Consider the following 19,684-nt stretch of genomic DNA (forward strand, 5'->3'; position numbering starts at 1 on the left):
CTATTTGTTACTTTTTGAGGAACCTCCATACTGTTTTCCACAGCGGCTGCACCAGTTTGTGTTCCCACCAATAGTGCAAGAGGTTTCCCCTTTCTCTATATCTTTGTCAGCACTTGTCTTTTCTTGTGTTGTTAAGTTTAGCCATTCTGACAGGTGTGACGTGATATCTAATTGTAGTTTTGATTTGTACTTCCCTGATGATGACTGATGTTGAGCATCTGTTCATGTGTCTGTTGGCCATGTGGATGTTTTCTTTGGAAAAATGTCTGTTCATGTCTTCTGCCTATTTTATAACTGAATGATTTGTTTTTGAGGTGTTAAGTTTTATAAATTCTTTATATATTTTGGATGCTAACCCTTTATCAGATATATCATTTGCAAATATCTTCTCCCATTCTATAGGTTGCCTTTTAGTTTTGTTGATTGTTTCCCTCACTGTGTGGAATGAAATTCCAATAGGTTATCTTTGCTTTTGTTTCCCTTGTCTCCGGAGGTATGTTTAGAAAGAAGTTTCTCTGGCTGATGTCAAAGAGGTTACTGCCCTTGTTCTTCTCTGGGATTTTTATGGTTTCAAGTCTCACATTTAGGTCTTTAATCCATTTTGAATTTATTTTTGCGTAAGGTGTAAGAAAGTGGTCCAGTTTCATTCTTCTGCATGTTGCTGTCCAGTTTTCCCAACATTGTTGAAGAGAATTTTTCCCATTGGATATTCTTCCCTGATTTACCCAGTTAAATTTGAATTTCAAGTAAACAAAGTTTTCTTAGTATAAGCTTACCTCAAATATTTCATGACACATACTGATATTTTTTAAAAAACTTAACCTGGAATTCAAATTCAAATTAACTGGGCCATCCTTATTTTTATTTGTTGAATCTAGCAATCCCTAAATTGACCTATGTCTTAAAATGCACTTATCCAGGATTTTGAGCTGTAGCACAGTTTTCAAGAAAGAAGATTGGAATAGAATATTACTTTGGCCATGATTAAACACTGTCACCTGTTATAACATGGTTTTTCCTTGCATGTGCATAGAGAGAGGTAGGAATGCCCACAACATAAGGGCTTGTCCTCCTACCTGGTCCCCACAGCTCGGTGCACTGCTGCTGCAGCGTGGGGCACATCCCCATCAAGCAGTAGCCCTGCCCGTTTTGGCAGGGGAAGCCATTGACTCGGAATCTATCATCAGGGCAAATACCAGATTTACCATCACACATTTCTGGCAGGTCACACTCATCTTTTGCTCGTCTGCACACTGCACCAGCCTTTTTAAACTGCAGAGAAATAAAAGTGAAGAGAAAGCTTTTTTCCACCTGACTTACTCTAATATCTCAAATTAATGGAAATAATATTTTCCCTTTGGTCTTTTTTGAAAGGTTGTTAGAGACATCATTCTATTCCAACTTACAACTGCACTGCATAAACTAAAGACATCTACTATTACATCACTTTTATTGACTTCTGCCAATGGCCTGAGTCTTTAAGTATCAATATTTCTGAATTTATAGTGCAAACACTATAGAAATATCAATGAGAAAAGTACAGATGAAAACCAAGCCTCATCTTAGATGCAAAGAAGGGATTTATTTTTTCCTTTGTTGAATGCATCCATGTCAAGATTTTCAAGGAGATTTACATCTGCAACTTTAGAGATTTATTGGTGAAGTGAATCTTCCGTATTAAGGAAGGTAAAGTTTACAAGCACCAGATCAGCATGCTCTGAAACTTTCCCAGGCATTGTGTTTCCTAATCCTTAATTCCTTTTATTGTATGCTCAAATATTTATTTTCAACTCACTTCATCCTATGGAATGATTTCTTATGGGGGAGAAATAACGAATGTGCATCTGACGTATTAATTCCATTGCAGTCAATTACTGCAAATATGCTCTTACTGCCTGAGAGAAACCTTAGTCAAACAAATTCCGCCATTTATGCAGATCTGAAAATGCCTGTGTGGACACTGGAAGCATATCTTTCCCTAGTTGAGGTGAGCAAGCATGCTCCCCTATCATCAGAAAACTTTTGGTATCTTTACACTGATGACAGAATGGAATCCAAAATTTAATTAGATCATAAATGACTTTGCAAATTCAACCCCCGCTGCTCCAGCCAGATGAGCTTTCTTTTTTTAAAGATTTTATTTATTTATTTGACAGAGAGAGAGACAGCCAGCGAGAGAGGGAACACAAGCAGGAGGAGTGGGAGAGGAAGAAGCAGGCTCCCAGCGGAAGAGCCTGACGTGGGGCTCAATCCCAGAACTCCGGGTTCACGCCCTGAGCCGAAGGCAGACACTTAACGACTGAGCCACCCAGGCGCCCCCAGCCAGATGAGCTTTCTTACCAGCTATCACACGAGCCAAGCTTATACTTCCTGATCCATCTTTATTCTTTCCTCAGCCTCCTCATTTAGGAATTTTTTCTTTTTGTCTACTTATCTAAAATCTACACATTACTTTGAGACAGGATCATTTTCTGTGAAGCCTCCTCTGATGTCTTCAGGTGACATTGTCGCCTTTCCTTCCTACACGTGGTGGGAAGAGCCCTGAATTCAGATTTGGAAGATACAGGTTTTAATCTTGGCTCTGCCAGGGGCTAGGTATACGCCTTGGAAAAGGGACTTAATCTCTCTGAAAATCCATTGCCCCATCTAATATTTCCTTTACAGAGTCATTATGAAACGTAAGTGGAAATATTAGTGGAAAGTACTACACAAAGGGCATATATCCTTATAATGTCTACTTGGGCATTTAACCATGCACTATATTTTCATCTGTTTCAGGTATGTATATTGTTATCCTAAACAAACAGCACGTTCTTTGAAGTAGAAGACTACTTTTTTTTTAATCTCCCACAATCTCCAACAAACAGCACTTAATCAACGCTGGTTGAATACAACTTAAGTTCTCAAATTTTCTTCCTTTTGGCCTCTTTTATTTCTTTCTTCTTCCTCTGACGTTAAAAAAAAATTCCCAGGGGCGCCTGGGTGGCACAGCGGTTAAGCATCTGCCTTCGGCTCAGGGCGTGATCCCGGCGTTATGGGATCGAGCCCCACATCGGGCTCCTCCGCTATGAGCCTGCTTCTTCCTCTCCCACTCCCCCTGCTCGTGTTCCCTCTCTCGCTGGCTGTCTCTATCTCTGTCGAATAAATAAATAAAATCTTAAAAAAAAAAAAATTCCCAAATACTACTATAACCTGGTATGCCGTCTATCTACACATTCCTTCTGCAAACAGTTCTTGAACATTTAAAATGTATGAAACTCTGTGCTAGGTGCCCTCAGAAGTTAGTCTAACTAAGGAAACAGACATATAAACAAATAATCATAATAGAGAATTCTATGCAATGATAGAATGTAAAATCCTAAACTTGAATCTGAAAGGAAAGTCAACAAGCCCCACAAAGAAAATGACAGAGAATCCTCACTTTACTTCCGTTTTCTAAGAATTTCACCCTGAAGTGACTTCAAAGTTTGAAGATAAGGGAGAGTCCACATTATTTAAAACAAAAGCTTTTCCACTGAACCCATTATTGAAGGGATATGCAACAATTATGAGGTTTGGTGCAAGAAGGCTCTGTGGCATCTGAAGCAGCATAAGGTAGGAGTCCCCAGCATTGGCTTTGGAACAGGTCATATGTGGAGTTTGCCATTCAGTGGCTCTATTATTTTGCACATTTTCTATTCTGAGCTTCTGTTCCTTCAAGAGCAAAATGAGATAATAATATCTAAGTCAAAGAGTTGTTGGGGGATCAAATAGCCCATGTTTGCAAACACTCATATATAAATGGTAGGCAACGTTATTTTATAGACAGAAAACTAGTGTTTTCCTATTTCATTTAACATAATCGCTGAGATTTTAATATAGAATAATAAACAGCAATCATAATTATTAAAATAGAACAAAATAATAATCTTACCTGGCATTTTTCACAGCATTCTCCTAATGCACATTGAAAACTTGCTTTGATTTTACAAGTTTTAGGGTCACAGCAAATGTTGGTACATTCCTAAGAAATACCAGAAACAAATGCAAATGCCAGATTGGGTCTCAATTTTTTGCTCCTGTTTCACCGCAGTTCATAATATAATTTTTTCATCACACAGATCCTACTGTGATATAGTTTGAAAATAATTTTCAGGAAAATAAAAGATAGAACAAAGTTCAACATTAGAAAACAGATTTTGGAGCCACTGCTGATTTGTCACATATCTGAATTCTACAGACATCTTTTAAAATTTGAGTGTCTCCTCTAGTTCACTCAGCTTCTCATGGCAGTACTGAAAATGATCTATTTTTGGTAAAATATAAAAGAAAACAAAAGGAAAAAGGATAGTTTTTTAAAAATAAAATTTATCTAAATAGTTAAATACATGATTAGTTGAGCTCATCAGTTTTGTACCTATCCATCAGTAAATTTGATCTCTAGGACATGTAATAAAAATCTAAAAGTATAGGGGCGCCTGGGTAGCGCAGTCATTAAGCGTCTGCCTTCGGCTCAGGGCGTGATCCCGGCGATCCGGGATCGAGTCCCACATCAGGCTCCTCCGCTGGGAGCCTGCTTCCTCCTCTCCCACTCCCCCTGCTGTGTTCCCTCTCTCGCTGGCTGTCTCTCTCTGTCACATAAATAAATAAAATCTTTAAAAAAAAAATCTAAAAGTATAGTTTTTTATGCAATTTTCACATTTAATTCAACTCTGCATAAATCAACAAATAGACTTTGTCTTGCTCTCCCACCTTGTTTCTGAGAAAGGCATCTGCACGAAGCTTTGGAGAAGCTCCTACCTCAGAAACTTCCTCTTATAGCTGTTTAGGTTCCCTAAGAGAGTTACAACTTTTTAGGGTTGCCCTTATTTCAAATATAAACATCATCTTGGAAAGATTCCTCTTTCTCATAGAATGAATACATTTGTGGTAATATTTTGAAATTCCTGAACAGCTGACCCCTTGAGGCCTTGACATGTCACTCATGTAAGTGTTGATAAAAATGGGGGCAAAGGTCCCATTCAGAACCCTTGCATCCCTGTCAATAGGGTGGGATCAGGCTAGGACTCCTAATGGTATAAACTCTTAAAGTCACAAAGAGAAGAACTAAATCTCAGTGCGAGGTGGCTCTGGGACTGCCAAAACAAACACCTGAGTCTACATCTTGGCCTCTCCCTCTACCAGCTCTGTGACCTCGGGCAAGCTATTTAAACTCTCTGAGCGCTATTGCGGTGTTGTGCCTAAAGTAACCACTCAGTAGGTCGTAGGCACCTAAGAAAACTGAAGCTATATCTGCCTGAAGAGAGGGACAGGAATACAAAGCCCCATTGTTGAGTGGTTCTTAAAAATTAGGAAATGGGGAAAGAACCCCAAGAAGGAAATGAAGAAGGTCTGTTAAGCAATGCAGTAGTCATTGTTTGAAAGGCTGGCCTGACAAATGTCTACACATGAACATCTGCAAAATTACAAGAAATGCACAATTTCAGAGTAATAATGTAGCTTTATAGTTTATCTTCTTAGCAATTGAAAAACAAATTAGGCCATTTTAGAAAGTATTTGGTGGTACCTCGGGAGTCCCACAATCACAGTCCTCTCCCATTTCTACCAACTGGTTCCCACAGATTGGGATGGATATGATATCTGTAGGCAATGGAACATTAAAAAGGCAATTTGATAATTTATCTTCAAAGAACTTGTCATAGCTGATGCGGCTGCAGGAACTGAAGTCTGTAGGTATGTAGAAGCTATGAAGATAAGAAAAGAGAAAATGGAACACAGTCATGCTGAGCATGAAGGGAGCAATATCACACATTGGGGATGGTACACCCAAAACCTGCCCTAAAAGATTAAACCCAATCCACTACCCAACTGCTAAATCATGAACTCATTTGTGTGCCTGAATTAGCCATCCTGGGTGGACACGTCGGAGCTTAAAGTGTAGCATCTGGGCTGCTGTTTAAAAAAAAGCGAAGACTCATCTGACTTATCCAGATAATCTTCTTCAGCCTTAGGTCATTTTGGTTGTGAAGTCCTAAAGGTAGTAAAGTCATATTTATTTATGTGTCTAAGAACTCACTCTCCTTCAGAGAACTACTTTTGACAGAATTTCTTCACTTCACAAATAAAGATGAGGTTTAAAAATGCAGTAGTGTCTGGGAGAGATAACAAAAGTATGTGACTGGCATGCCAGCATAACAGTATTTTGGGAAAGGGCCTGGGAGACTAACCTTAGATTGAGTGAGCTGGGACATGGAAATAGAAGAGAGGAAATACATATATAAAAAGGATTGTGGGATTTTTAAAGAAAATTCCCTGGCAACTTTGCTTAGGCAAGGCCAGAATATATAGTCTCATTATCCTCCTGCAAGGACATTCTTCTTTAATTAGATTTTTCTCCTAGAACTACCCAATCTGAATTCATTGATAAATACTAATGATTTTCTGAAACCAGGTCTTGTGTAGATAAGATGAAGTTAAAAAAGTCAATCATGCCAACAGTAAAGACACAATATGTTTAAATGTGTCTTAGTTAATGAAAACAACTGCATATAGATGAGGGATAAAGTGATTTGGTATATATATGCATTCACGATTATAGTATTTAATATTTAAAAGCTTGCATGTGTTACCAAAGATGACATGAAAGATATAGAACAGCCCAGAGTGAACCAAAAACAGGGACAGAGAGCATCTTCCCAGAGAGCCTCACCTTAGTGCTCTGTCCATCACACATATTGTAGAAGGGCACTTGCAAACATAGGAGTCATGAAACATTCCAAAGTTATGGCCCATTTCATGGGCCATGGTCCCTGCTACTCTAAGCATGTTGTCACTGTGGTCCTAAGGGCGAAAATAAGGAAACAGATCCTCTGGTTTTCAAACTAAATTATCACTCAGGGTATAATTAGTTTTACTAACCAGGGCAGAAAGAGTGATTTTACCTTCAGCTTTCTTACTACTTGCCATCTGTCTTTGTCTCCCTCCCTTCTCCCTCTCTCCTTTCCTCTCTTCCTGTCTCTGTCTGTTTGTCTGTCTCTCTCTCTCTCTCTTTCACACACACACACACACACACACACACACAACTTTTGTACTGAATGCACATCACAGGGCACAGTGCTTGTTCTTTACTCCTGTAAATGGGGAATATTTATAATGAGAAATGTTTCTGTGGTTTCCTGTCATGAGACACAATGGCAAAATATCTTCAACAGTGATACGGAATCAGAATTTTTCAAAACTAATCTACCTCCCACCTTCCCTGGCTTGCTTTTAATACCTTCTAATTTGACTGAAGGCCTTTGATATGTTTAGCTAGTGGGGATCTGAAAGTGTTTGTTAACCCAGGACCTTAGTACCATTGGTATCTTTTTCAATTCTGTTACCAACAAGACTAGACATCAGTCACTTCCAGACTTGCCCCATTGCATGACGTCCAGCTAATAGCCAACTTCATTACCAGACTATTTCTGCTTAGAAGTGTTGAAGTGGGGGCTCCAGGTTTTTCAGAAGCAATAAAACATCCCTAGAGAAACACTTCAGGCTATAATTTCCCAGTGGGGAGACAGGAATCTGCCAGTTACACACACCCACAGAAACATGATTTCCTTATCTACTTCATTCCAAAAAGTTAAATAAAGAGATCCACACAGCATGGTACAAGAATGGTAAATAAAGAACACCTGTGTAAGATAAGAAGTTAATATTTACAATTCATGGTATTGTATCATTTTGTCAAGATGAACCTGGTAAACCTTGCTATTTAGTAAGATGGAGTTACTCAAATGGGGACAAAAGCTAACAAAAAAAAATAAGAAAAACGGAAATATGTTTAGACTTTCCACATTTCCTTATTTGAGGTTCCTTAAATTTACAGTATCTTCCTTTAAATAATTATTTTCATAACTTAAGTGTTTCTTTCCTTTCCTTTCTGTCTTTCCCCTCTCTAAACCATACCCACCCTTTGAAGTTTATTTTAAAGCAACTTTCCTGACCACATTAATCTTCATCAATAATCCTCTCCTCTGGATTCCTACTGCAGTTTTCAATTCTATTATTGTATATTATTAAGTATTGCTTTAAGTAGTCTAATTTCTATTCCAATTTTATGGTAAGCTCTTTCAAGTTAGAAAATATATGTTTTACTTCATCTGTTCACCTTATGAAGCTTACCACAAACCCAGACTCATAGGAAATATTGGAGATACATATCTATCATCTATCTATCTATCTATCTATCTATCTATCTATCTATCGAGAGATCACATTTTCACCTAGGATGCAGAAAGGTGTAAAGAACATTATTCTTGCACTAACAACAAGGACTAGGCAGATAAACTTAATTATAATTTTCCTTGAATCTATCAGTCAATTGTGGTTGCAGAACATCCACAGATCCTAGAAACTAAGAAGAGACAGGCCCTCCCAAGTAAAGATTGGACATAAGTGCTGGTTTGTCATTCATTTAAGAACTCAAATGAATTACTTCCCCACTTGCCAGTACCTGGCATCTCCTCAAGGCTTGGGAGAGGAGATGCCAGGTACTGGCAAGTGGGGAAGTAATTCATTTGAGTTCTTAAATGAATTGCTAAAGGCCTAGCATGGGCCAATGCAAGAGTATAGAATCAGCAGGACCTCAGAAACAAGGGTGCTTTGCACACACTTACAGATATTTCTCCAGAAACCTCCTCTAGGAGTTCATGTAAACATTGGGAGCCAGGTAGTACAAGAGAAAGAACTTCTCTTGGTGGCGTAGGCCATAGGAATGAAGTAGAGTTGCTGCAGGAAAAGAGCATAAGCCATATCCAGATCTGTCTCCTTTAAGGAACAGAAGCCTGAAGCCACTGGAGAGAGAAATGGCAATCTCTGACAACCTAAGGCAGAACTGAAGACCCAATATAGCTAAGGGATGGGTTTAATCACACACACACACACACACACACACACACACACACACCCTCTACTCCTGAAACAGGAAGACAAAAATCTTGAGCCCAGGATCCTATATTGATATTAATTGAGGTTTCCTCCCACTGAAGGAGAATCAGGAGACTTTTCCTCAAAAGACCTGCAAAAGATAGAAAAGGAGAGTTTTGCTACCATGGGAAGGATGAACAGGATCCCTAAGAAAGCTTTACCTCTAATACCCAGAGCCTGCCTAAGACGAAAACCAGAATAAATCAAAAGACAAACCCCTACCCCTGCTCCTTACCACCAGATTATAGAAGGCTGGAAAGAGTGTCACTCCCAAACTTACAATAAATAAAGCACTGGACATAGTAAGATTCATAATTTATAGAAATCAACCAGAGCTGAGGTCACAAACAACAAACAAACCTGAAATCTAAGGAAAGGTAGGCTTACATCTACAGGGAAAGTCGGGGCATGAATATTTGTTTACATTACCGGATGCCAGACACTACCAGATGCCAGCAATAACTCATGTAAAAAAAAAACAAACACAAACAAACTTAAAACTGATAAAAGCAGAGTGTGTGTGGTACAGCAAGATAATATACAAAATGTGGGAGCTTCAAACATAGGGGAATTCCCACCTACTCATGGGTTTTTCTCTGCATGGACCTCACCAAGTGAAAGCTCTGAGAAAGTTTCCCCCATAGTGTGGGCCTGAAGAGGGGAACAGCAGCAGAAAAGGCATGGAACCCCTCCAGGATCATTCTCCTCTATCTCTGCTATAGGACAAACATGACCAGGTTCAGGGTGAAATGAGTGTCTCCCTTGCCTTACTCTAGTCTTAGCACTAAACCTAGCTAAAGGGCTTAAGCTTCTGAGAGAAAGGACAACAAATGAAGCACTGATGAAGTCTCAAAGCAACTCTAAAAAAGGAACAGGAAGGAAACACACACACACACACACACACACACACACACACACACACCCTCTACCCCTGGGAGGAAGGGGAAAGAAGGGCAAGGATACATGCTGGGCTATGTCATTATCTCCATCACCTGGCAGTTGAGAAGGAGCACCATAAGGACCTACCCCAGACACTAGGGGACACCAAACTGAGGCTTAATAAGAACAAAAGAGAATGCCCTCCTCCCACCAAAAGTCTAATGATCATCCAGTAACAAGTAACAACTACCTATTGAGGGGAGGAGCCAACAGCATAAAGAAACTCTAGAGAATCCAGTAAAGACCTAAAGATGAGTGTGCAGCATGCACTGAGAAAAAAACCTCTGGAAAACCAGCCTTCACCCTAAACACAAAATAATGTGAGAGGAATTTAAAACCTGTGATGTACTGAGGGCAGTCATAGCAACACCAACAAAATCCCAAACCCAACTCAATTCCTGCTATATTGATTTAAATCCTCACACAAGATGCCTAGCAGAAGGAAATAACTGATCATATCCAGGCCAAAATACACACACACATACACACACACACCCCTCAGACTAATGTGTTTCACAGAATGTCTGACTTTCAACAAAAAAATAATAAGGCATCCAAGAAAATGAAAAAGAAAAAAAGAAAGAAAAGCAATACCTTGCCAATCAACAGATCCAGATTCATATCTGACACAGGTGTTAGAACTATCAGACGACATTTTAAAATAACTATGATTAATATGTTAAAAGTTCCAGTGGAAAAGATGAATAGCATACAAATTTGGATGAGAAATTTCAGCAGAGCTGGACACCATAAGAAAGACTCCAGTAGAAATGCTAGAAATGAAAAAGACAATAACAGAGATGAATGATGTCTTCAACAGGCTTAACAGTAGATTTGGAATAGCTGAGGAAATAATCACTGGTCTTAATAGTTCAACAAAAATTACTCAAATGGAAACCAAAGAGCAAAAAGAATAAAAAAGAGAAAACAAACAGCAGAACAGAGCATACAAGTTTTGAGGGGCAACATAGAATGGTCACAGATATATGTAATTGGTATCACTGGAAGAAAAAAAAGGACAGAATGAAATAGAAGAAATATTTGAAGAAATAAGAGCCCAGAATTTTCCAAATTCATCACAGACACAAGCCTCAGGCCCAAGAAGTTCAGAGAACATTAAGTGGGTTAAATTACCCATTTCTCCCCCCCAAAAACCCCACTTAGTTATACCATAATTATAATCAAACAGAAGAAAATTAAAAAGAAAAGGGAGATCTTGAAATAGAAAAAAAGACACATTTCAGAGCAACAACAATAAAGTTTACAGCAGACTTCTCATCAGGAACTCTGCAATCAAGTAGACAGTGAAGCAAAATCATTAGAAGTGCTGAAAGTAAAATATTATTAACTTAGAATTACAAACCCAGTGAAAATACATGCAAAAAAGAGAGATAAAGTTTCTGAAGCAACTAAAAGAATTCATTGATGGCAAATACTTCTGTATTAAAGAAAATTTTTTTTAAATCTTCTGGAAGAAATATATATATATATATACCAGATAGAAACTTGTAGCTATACAAAGAAATGGAGAGTGTTGGGAATGTGATAAAGGTGAGTGTAGGTAATGAGAAGATAAGCATAATACTATTTTTTTCTTATCTTAAATTGCATTGAGAGATGACTAAGAAAAATTAGTAACAATATATTGTGTATTTTTAATATTTGTAAAGTTAAGCACATGGTAACAATAGCACAAAAAAATGGAAGGGAGTAATTAGAGGTATACTTCTATAACATCCTTATACTACATGTGAAGCAGCTCAAGAATATTTCTTTTTTTTAAGCATTTATTTAATTTTTTAGAGAGAGAGAGTACAGGGAGGAGGGGCAGAGGGCGAGAGAATCTTAAGTAGACTACATGCTGAGCATGGAGCCCAACGTGGGGCTCAATCTCACAACCCTTAGGTCACGACCTGTGCTGAAATCAAGCTTAATTGATGCTTGATTGATGCTTAATTGACTACTGCACCACTCAGGCGCCCTGAGGATAAGAGTATTTCAAGGTAAAAACAGACAAATGGAGGTGTATAATAAACCAGGGAAACCATTAAAAATAAACAAACAAAGAGAACAATGAAAAGCTAATAATTGAAATAAATGAAATTATTTTCAAAAATCCTCAATCCTAAAGAGGGCAGAAAAAAATAGAATAGATGGAAGCAAACATCTAGCAAGATGGAAGTTTTTAGTTTGACAATATAAATAATTACATTACATATAAGTGATTTAAATATGCCAAATAAAAGACAGAGGTTGTCAGATTAGATAAAAAGTAAAACCAGAGTATATACTATCTACCAGAAACCTTTAAATGTAGAGAAATATATATGCTGAAAATAAAGGTAAGGAAAAGGTTGTATCAAGCAAACTTTAGCCACAAAATGTCAGACTAACTATAATGATTTCAGACAAGGTAGACTTCAGAACAGGAATATTTAAGAAAAAAAGAGGAACATAAAATAATATATGGATTAATTCTCCAAAAAGACATGACAACTCTATTTGTGTATTTGCTTAACAACAGAGCTTCAAAATATATGAAGTGAAAACTTACAGAATTGAAAAAATAGATAAATTTAATATTATACTTGGATACTTAAACACTCTATATAAATGATTCCTTAACCGAACAGCACTATAAGTTAACTTGACATAATTGACAATTACGGAATGCTCCATTCAATAACAGCAGAAGACATTCTTTTTCAAGTTCATATGTGCTATTGGCCAAGAACAAACCTAAAAAAGTTTAAAAATATCAAAATTCTACTATGTTCCTAGACTATTATGGATGGAATTGTTCCCCCATCCCCCACATACACACACACATTCCAATGCATATGTTGAAACTTTAACCACCAATGTGACTGTATTTGGAGATAGGGCTTCTAAGGATGTAATTAAGGTTAAATGAGACTATACTCCTGAGTCCCTAATCCAACAGGACTAAAGAGGAAGGGTTGTGTTCACAGAGGAAAAGCCATGTGAGAACACAGCAAGAAGGTGGCCATCTGCGAGCCAACAGGAGAGACCTCAGGAGAAACCAAACCTACCAACATCTGGATCTTGGATTTTTAACCACCAGAACTCTCTGAAAATACATTTCTGTTGTTTAAGCCATATACTCTGGAGTATTTTGTTATGGAAGCCCTAGCAAATGAATACACAGATCATAACAAAATGAAACTAAAAAAATCCACAATAGAAATTATTACAATATACTTCTAAATAATACATGAATCAAAAAGAAGATCAAAAAAGAAATTAGAAAATAATTTTAACTGAATGAAAATGAAAACACACATATCAAAATATGATGGGTTCAGATAAAGCAGTGCATGGCAGGAAATTTATGCATTAAATGTTTACATTTGAAAAGAAGAAGTCTCAAATGATCTAAAATTCTTCCTTTCTCTATTAAGAAAAAAAAGAAAAAATTAAATGCAGAGAAAGCAAAAGAAATTGAATAATTAAGACAAGAGGAGGGGGACAAGATGGCAGAAGAGTAGGGGACTCTGTTTCAACCAGTCCAAAGAAATTAGCTGGATATCTACCAAACCATTCTGAACACCCAAAGACTGTATTAAGAGATTCAGAGGGACACTATATCATTCTTAAAGGGTCTATCCAACAAGAAAATCTAACAATTGTAAATATCTATGCCTCGAACATGGGAGCAGCCAACTACACAAGCCAGCTGTTAACCAAAATAAAGAATCAGATTGAAAATAATACATTAATAGTAGGAGATTTTAACACTCCACTCTCAGCATTAGATGGATCATCTAAGCAGAAGATCAACAAAGAAATAAGAACTTTGAATGACACATTGAGCCAGATGGACTTCGTAGATATATACAGAACATTCCACCCTAAAACAACAGAATACTCATTCTTCTTGAATGCACATGGAACTTTCTCCAAAACAGACCACATACTGGGTCACAAATCAGGTCTCAGACAATACCAAAAGACTGAGATTATTCCCTGCATATTATCAGACCACAATGCCTTAAAACTGGAACTCAATCACAAGAAAAAAATTGGAAGGAATTCAAACACTTGGAAGTTAAAGAGCATCCTGCTAAAGAATGATTGGGTCAACCAGGAAATTAAAGAAGAACTTGAACATTCATGGAAACCAATGAGAACGAAAACACATCGGTCCAAAACCCATGGGGGTACTGCAAAGGCGGTCCTAAAAGGGAAATACATAGCCATCCAAGCCTTTCTCAGAAAATTACAAAAATCCAAAATACACAAGCTAACCTTACTCTTAAAGGAGCTGGAGAAAAAACAGCAAATAAAACCGGTTTAAACCAAGCAGGAGAAGAGAAATAATATAGATTAGAACAGAGATCGATGAAATAGAAACCAGAAAAACAGTAGAACAGTTCAACAAAACTAGAAGCTGGCTCCTTGAAAGAATGAATAAGAAGAGAAAGGACCCAAATTAATAAAATTATGAATGAAAGGGGAGAGATCGTGACTAACAACAAGGAAACAGAAACAATTATTAGAAATTATTACCAGCAACCATATGCCAAGAAATTAAGCAACCTGGAAGAAATGGATGCCTTCTTGGAAACTTATAAACTACCAAGCCTGAAACAGGAAGAAATAGACAATCTGAATAGACCAATAACCATAACAAAATTGAAGCAGTAATCAAAAACCTCCCAAAAACCAAAAGTCCAGGGCCAGATGGCTTCCCACGGGAATTCTACCAAACATTTAAAGAAGAAATAATACCTATTCTACTGAAGCTGTTTCAAAAAATAGCAACAGAAGGAAAACTTCCAAACTCATTCTATGAGGCCAGCATTACCCTGATCCCCAAACCAGGCAAAGACCCCATCAAAAATAATTACGGACCAATATCCCTGATGAATATCTATGCAAAAATTCTCAACAAGATCCTAGCCAATAGGATCCAATAGTACATTAAAAGGATTATTCACCACAACCAAATAGGATTTATTCCTGGGATGCAAGGGTGGTTCAACATTTGCAAATCAATCAGTGTGATAGAGCACATTAATAAAAGAAAAGACAAGAACCATATGATCCTCTAAATCGATGCAGAAAAAGATTTGACAAAATACAACATCCATTCCTGATTAAAATTCTTCAGAGTATAGGGATAGAGGTAATATTCCTCAATGTCATAAAAACCATCTATGAAAAGCCCACAGTGAATATCATTATCAATGGGGAAAAGCTGAGAGCTTTTCCCTGAAGGTCAGGTGCGTGACAGGGATGCCCATTCTCACCACTATTGATCAACATAGTGCTTGAAGTCCTAGCCTCAGCAATTAGACAACAAAAAGAAAAAAAAAAAGCATCCAAATTGGCAAAGAAGTCAAACTCTCTCTCTTCGCAGATGACAGGATACTTTATGTGGAAAACCCAAAAGACCACTCCCAAATTACTAGAACTCATACAGCAATTCAGCAATGGGCAGAATACAAAATCAATGCACAGAAATCAGTTGCTTTCCTATACACTAACAGTGTAACTGTAGAAAGAGAAATTAAGGAATTTATTCCATTCACAATAGCAACAAAAACCATAAGATACCTAGGAATAAACCTAACCAAAGAGGTAAAGGATCTATACTTTAGAACACTTACGAAAGAAATTGAAGAAGACACAAAAAGATGTAAAAACATTCCATGCTCATGGATTAGAAGAATAAACGTTGTTAAAATGTCTGTCTTGCACAGAGGAATTTACACTTTCAATGCCATCCCTATTAAAATACCATTAACATTTTTCAAGGAGCTAGAACAAACAATCCTAAAATTTGTATGGAACCAGAAATGACCCCGAATCACCAAGGGAATGATGAAAAAGAGAAACAAAGCTGGAGACATCACGTTGCCTGACTTCAAGGTATATTACAAAACTGTGATCACCAAGACAGCATGGTACTGGTGCAAAAACAGACACATAGACCAATAGAACAGAATAGAGACTCCAGAAATGGACCCTCAACTCTATGGATAACTAATCTTTGACAAATCAGGAAAAAATATCCAATGGAGAAAAAACAGTCTCTTCAATAAGTGGTGCCAAGAAAATTGGACAGCTATATATAAAGAATGAAAGTGGACCATTCCCTTACACCATACACAAAGATAAACTCAAAATGGATGAAAGACCTCAATGTGAGATAGGAATCCATCAAAATCCAGAGGAGAACATAGGCAATAACCTCTTTGACATCGGCCACAGCAACCTCTTTCAAGACATGTCTTCAAAGGCAAGGGAAACAAAAGCGAAAATGAACTTTTGGGACTTCATCAAGATAAAAAGCTTCTGCACAGCAAAGGAAACAGTCAACAAAGCTAAGAGACAACCCACAGAACGGGAGAAGATATTTGCAAATGACATTACAGATAAAGGGCTGTTATCCAAGATCTATAAAGAACTTCTCAAACTCAACACTCAAAAAACAAATTACCCAGTCAAAAAATGGGCAGAAGACATGAATAGACACTTCTCCAAAGAAGACATACAAATGGCTAACAGACACATGAATAAATGCTCAACATCACTAGCCATCAGGGAAATACAAATCAAAACCAAAATGAGATACCACCTTATACCAGTTAGAATGGCAAAAATTAACAAAACAGGAAACAACAAATGTTGGAGAGGATGTGGAGAAAGGGGAGCCCTCTTACACTATTTGTGGGGATGCAAGCTGGTATAGACACTCTGGAAAACAATATGGAGGTTCCTCAAGATTTAAAAATAGAGCTACCCTACAACCCAGCAATCACACTACTAAGTATTTATCCCAAAGATACAGATGTAGGGAAAAGAAGGGGCACATGAGCCCCAATGTTCATAGCAGCAATGTCCACAATAGCCAAACTATGGAAGGAGGCGAGAGGCCCTTCAACAGATGAACAGATAAAGAAGATGTGGTCTATATATATAATGGAATATTATTCAGCCATCAGAAGGGATGAAAAGACCCCAAATCACCAAGGGAATGAAGAAAAAGAGAAACAAAGCTGGAGGCATCATGTTGCCTGACTTCAAGCTATATTACAAAACTGTGATCACCAAGACAGCATGGTACTGGCACAAAAACTGACACATAGACCAATGGAACAGAATAGAGAACCCAGAAATGGACCCTCAACTCTACGGGCAACTAATCTTTGACAAATCAGGAAATCACCATTTGCATCAACATGGATGGAACTGGAGGGGATTATGTTAAGTGAAGTAAGTCAAGCAGAGAAAGACAATTATCATATGGTTTCACTCATGTATGGAGCATAAGGAATAGCACAAAGGACCATTGGGGAAGGGAGGGAAATCTGAAGTGGGAGAAATCAGAGAGGGAGACAAACCATGAGCAACAATGGACCCCGGGAAACAAACTGAGGGTTTCAGAGGGGAAGGGGTAGGGGTAAGAGGTAACAGGGTGATGGGTATTAAGGAGGGCATGTGTTGTGATGAGCACTGGGTGTTATACATATCTAATGAATCACTGAACACTACATCAAAACATAATTAAAAAAAAAAGAAAAAGAAAAATAGTTCCAAAACTAAAGCTAAAAAAGAAAGCACAATAACAAAAAAAACATGATTGAAACTTAGAAGTTGTGAAAACAATAAATATGAAGTGAAATAGATATATTTATACAAATACATAACTTCTTAATTTTTCTTTCTTCATCATAAGTATATCAAATGTCATTACCTAGTTTAAGATTAGTAGACCCACGAGTCTACATCAACATTAATAATTGTGTGTTTATATTATTCCCTTAATATTTGAAATATTGAAAATAATAATAAGTAGGACACATTTGGTAGACACAGATAATGAAAATCTGCTTTCGGTTTTTAATTAAAATATTAATAAATGTTTAATACAAAGATAATCAAGGCAAGAACAGAAATCAATGAAACCAAAAGCAGGAAAACCACAAAGCATCAGTAAAGCAAAAGTGGTTTCTCAGAAGTGAATAAAATTAATAAATTCTTAGTGAAACTGACCACAAGAAAAAGAAGTAAATTACCAATATCATGAATGAGAGAGGACATTACTACAGATATAAAAAATTCTACAGATATTTAAAAAAAGATATTACAGGAATATTGTCAACAAATTTATGTCAGTGTAAATTAAATGGACACTCCTTAAAGACACAAATTACCAAAGCTCACTGAAGAAAAAGATAAATAACCTGAATAGTCCTGTGTCTATGGAAGAAATTGTATTTGTAGTTAAAAACCTTTCCATAAGGACATTGCCAGATGCATATGGTTTTACTGATGAATTGTACCAAATATTTTAGGGAGGAATAATGCCAATTTTACCAAGACATTCCAGAAAATTGAAGAGTTGGGAACATATTTTGTGTGGCCAGATTTACCCTAAAAACAAAACCTGAAAAATGCAGGAAAAGACGACTACAGACTAATATCCCTCATGATTATACAGAATATAGAAATCCTTAAGATAAGTTAGCTTATTGAATCCAGCAAGATATAAAAAATATAATGCATTATGACCATACTGGGTTTATACTGGATATGCAAGATTGTTTCAACATTTGAAATTCAATCCATGTTATTTACCATATCAACACCAACAGCAAAAAAACTACATGATTCAGAAAAAAAAGAGCTTTTGACACACTTGAACTGTAGAACCAACTATTTATCTTCAAACAAACCTGAACAATGCCAACAGAATGATAAGGAGAGCACATTGTAGACATGAAAGCAAGGCCCACGGTTGTTCCAGAAAGTTTTGTTGCTCTGCAAGAGAAAAAGAAATAATATAACAGCTATGATTCTCAACTATATGTTCTATAGATAATCCAGAACTCTAAATGGTTAACAGAGAAACTCATATTATGAATAATAACTTAAATATTTCCTTCAGTTTTTGAATTTGCATTAGGCTTTCTTTTAATATGCAATGGTTGTCATATCACCTAAGTATAAGCACCTGGATATAATCAATTTTAATATTTTATATATATTTTTATTTGTATATTAGTATTATTACATATGCTTTGTTTTAATTTATATTTTTCTCTCATACATTTTTACATCCATTTACTTTTGTTCTCTTTTAGCAGTTTTAGATAGTGGGATTTGGAATTTGGGCCCATTCTGAACATATTTGTGTTACTGAAGCATTTATGTTATTGAAGTATTTGTTACTAAAAAGAAATTTGAACCACTTGCATTTATTTGCATAGATGATTGGTTTGGTCTTTCATAATTTTAATTTTATTTTTTCGTTTTATTCATTTTGTTTTTCTTTCAATTTGTAATGACTCCATGTGCTACCTTTGCTATTATTCTGCTATCTGTTCAAGATCCTAGCCCTGGTTTGTCTTTAGTAATTTACAAAGAATAAATAAAAAGTTGAACTTATATTTTCCCAGTTATCATCCTCATTTTTGCCATGAAAAATAAGGAAAATTAGAGAACTTCTTCCCCCTTTATAAAGATACATGGCATTTATATCCTCTTTAAAAATTATAAAATTACTTATACTTAAGTCCGCATATGTGTGGGTTTAATACTCACTACCAGTTCATTTATAATAAATAAAAGCTTCTCCCATTATGGAGTTAGCTATTTTGGTTCCTGTTTTCAGTGGGTAGAGTATAGTTGTACTACAAGGTTCTTATCTGGTTATGCCTAGGTATAGACATATACCTTTTGTTAATTTGTCAGGTAAAGGCCATGACTTTCGTTTACAAGTGAAAGGACAGTTATTTCCTTCCATCATATCTTTTTAGTACTT

The 19,684-nt window shown here is 36.7% G+C and overlaps 1 protein-coding gene across 12 annotated transcripts in view; it reads right to left on the reverse strand.

Moving 5' to 3' along the window:
• The window catches only part of ADAM28 (ADAM metallopeptidase domain 28), a 68,107-nt gene that overhangs the window by 21,162 nt on the left and 27,261 nt on the right, over positions 1-19,684 (reverse strand). For all 12 annotated transcript variants that reach the window (XR_004625744.1, XR_004625745.1, XR_002144135.2 and 9 more), the window contains 5 exons: positions 18,597-18,681; positions 6,689-6,819; positions 5,546-5,723; positions 3,914-4,003; positions 1,077-1,272 (listed from right to left, as the gene is read on the reverse strand). Coding sequence is in view for 6 of the 12 variants with exons in the window: in XM_034661252.1 (XP_034517143.1) it covers positions 1,077-1,272; positions 3,914-4,003; positions 5,546-5,723; positions 6,689-6,819; positions 18,597-18,681 (680 nt within the window). In the remaining 6 variants the exon portion in view is untranslated. The remainder of the gene's footprint in view (positions 1-1,076; positions 1,273-3,913; positions 4,004-5,545; positions 5,724-6,688; positions 6,820-18,596; positions 18,682-19,684) is intronic.

This window comes from Ailuropoda melanoleuca, chromosome 5 (assembly GCF_002007445.2).
Source record: "Ailuropoda melanoleuca isolate Jingjing chromosome 5, ASM200744v2, whole genome shotgun sequence".
Lineage (NCBI taxonomy): Eukaryota > Metazoa > Chordata > Mammalia > Carnivora > Ursidae > Ailuropoda > Ailuropoda melanoleuca.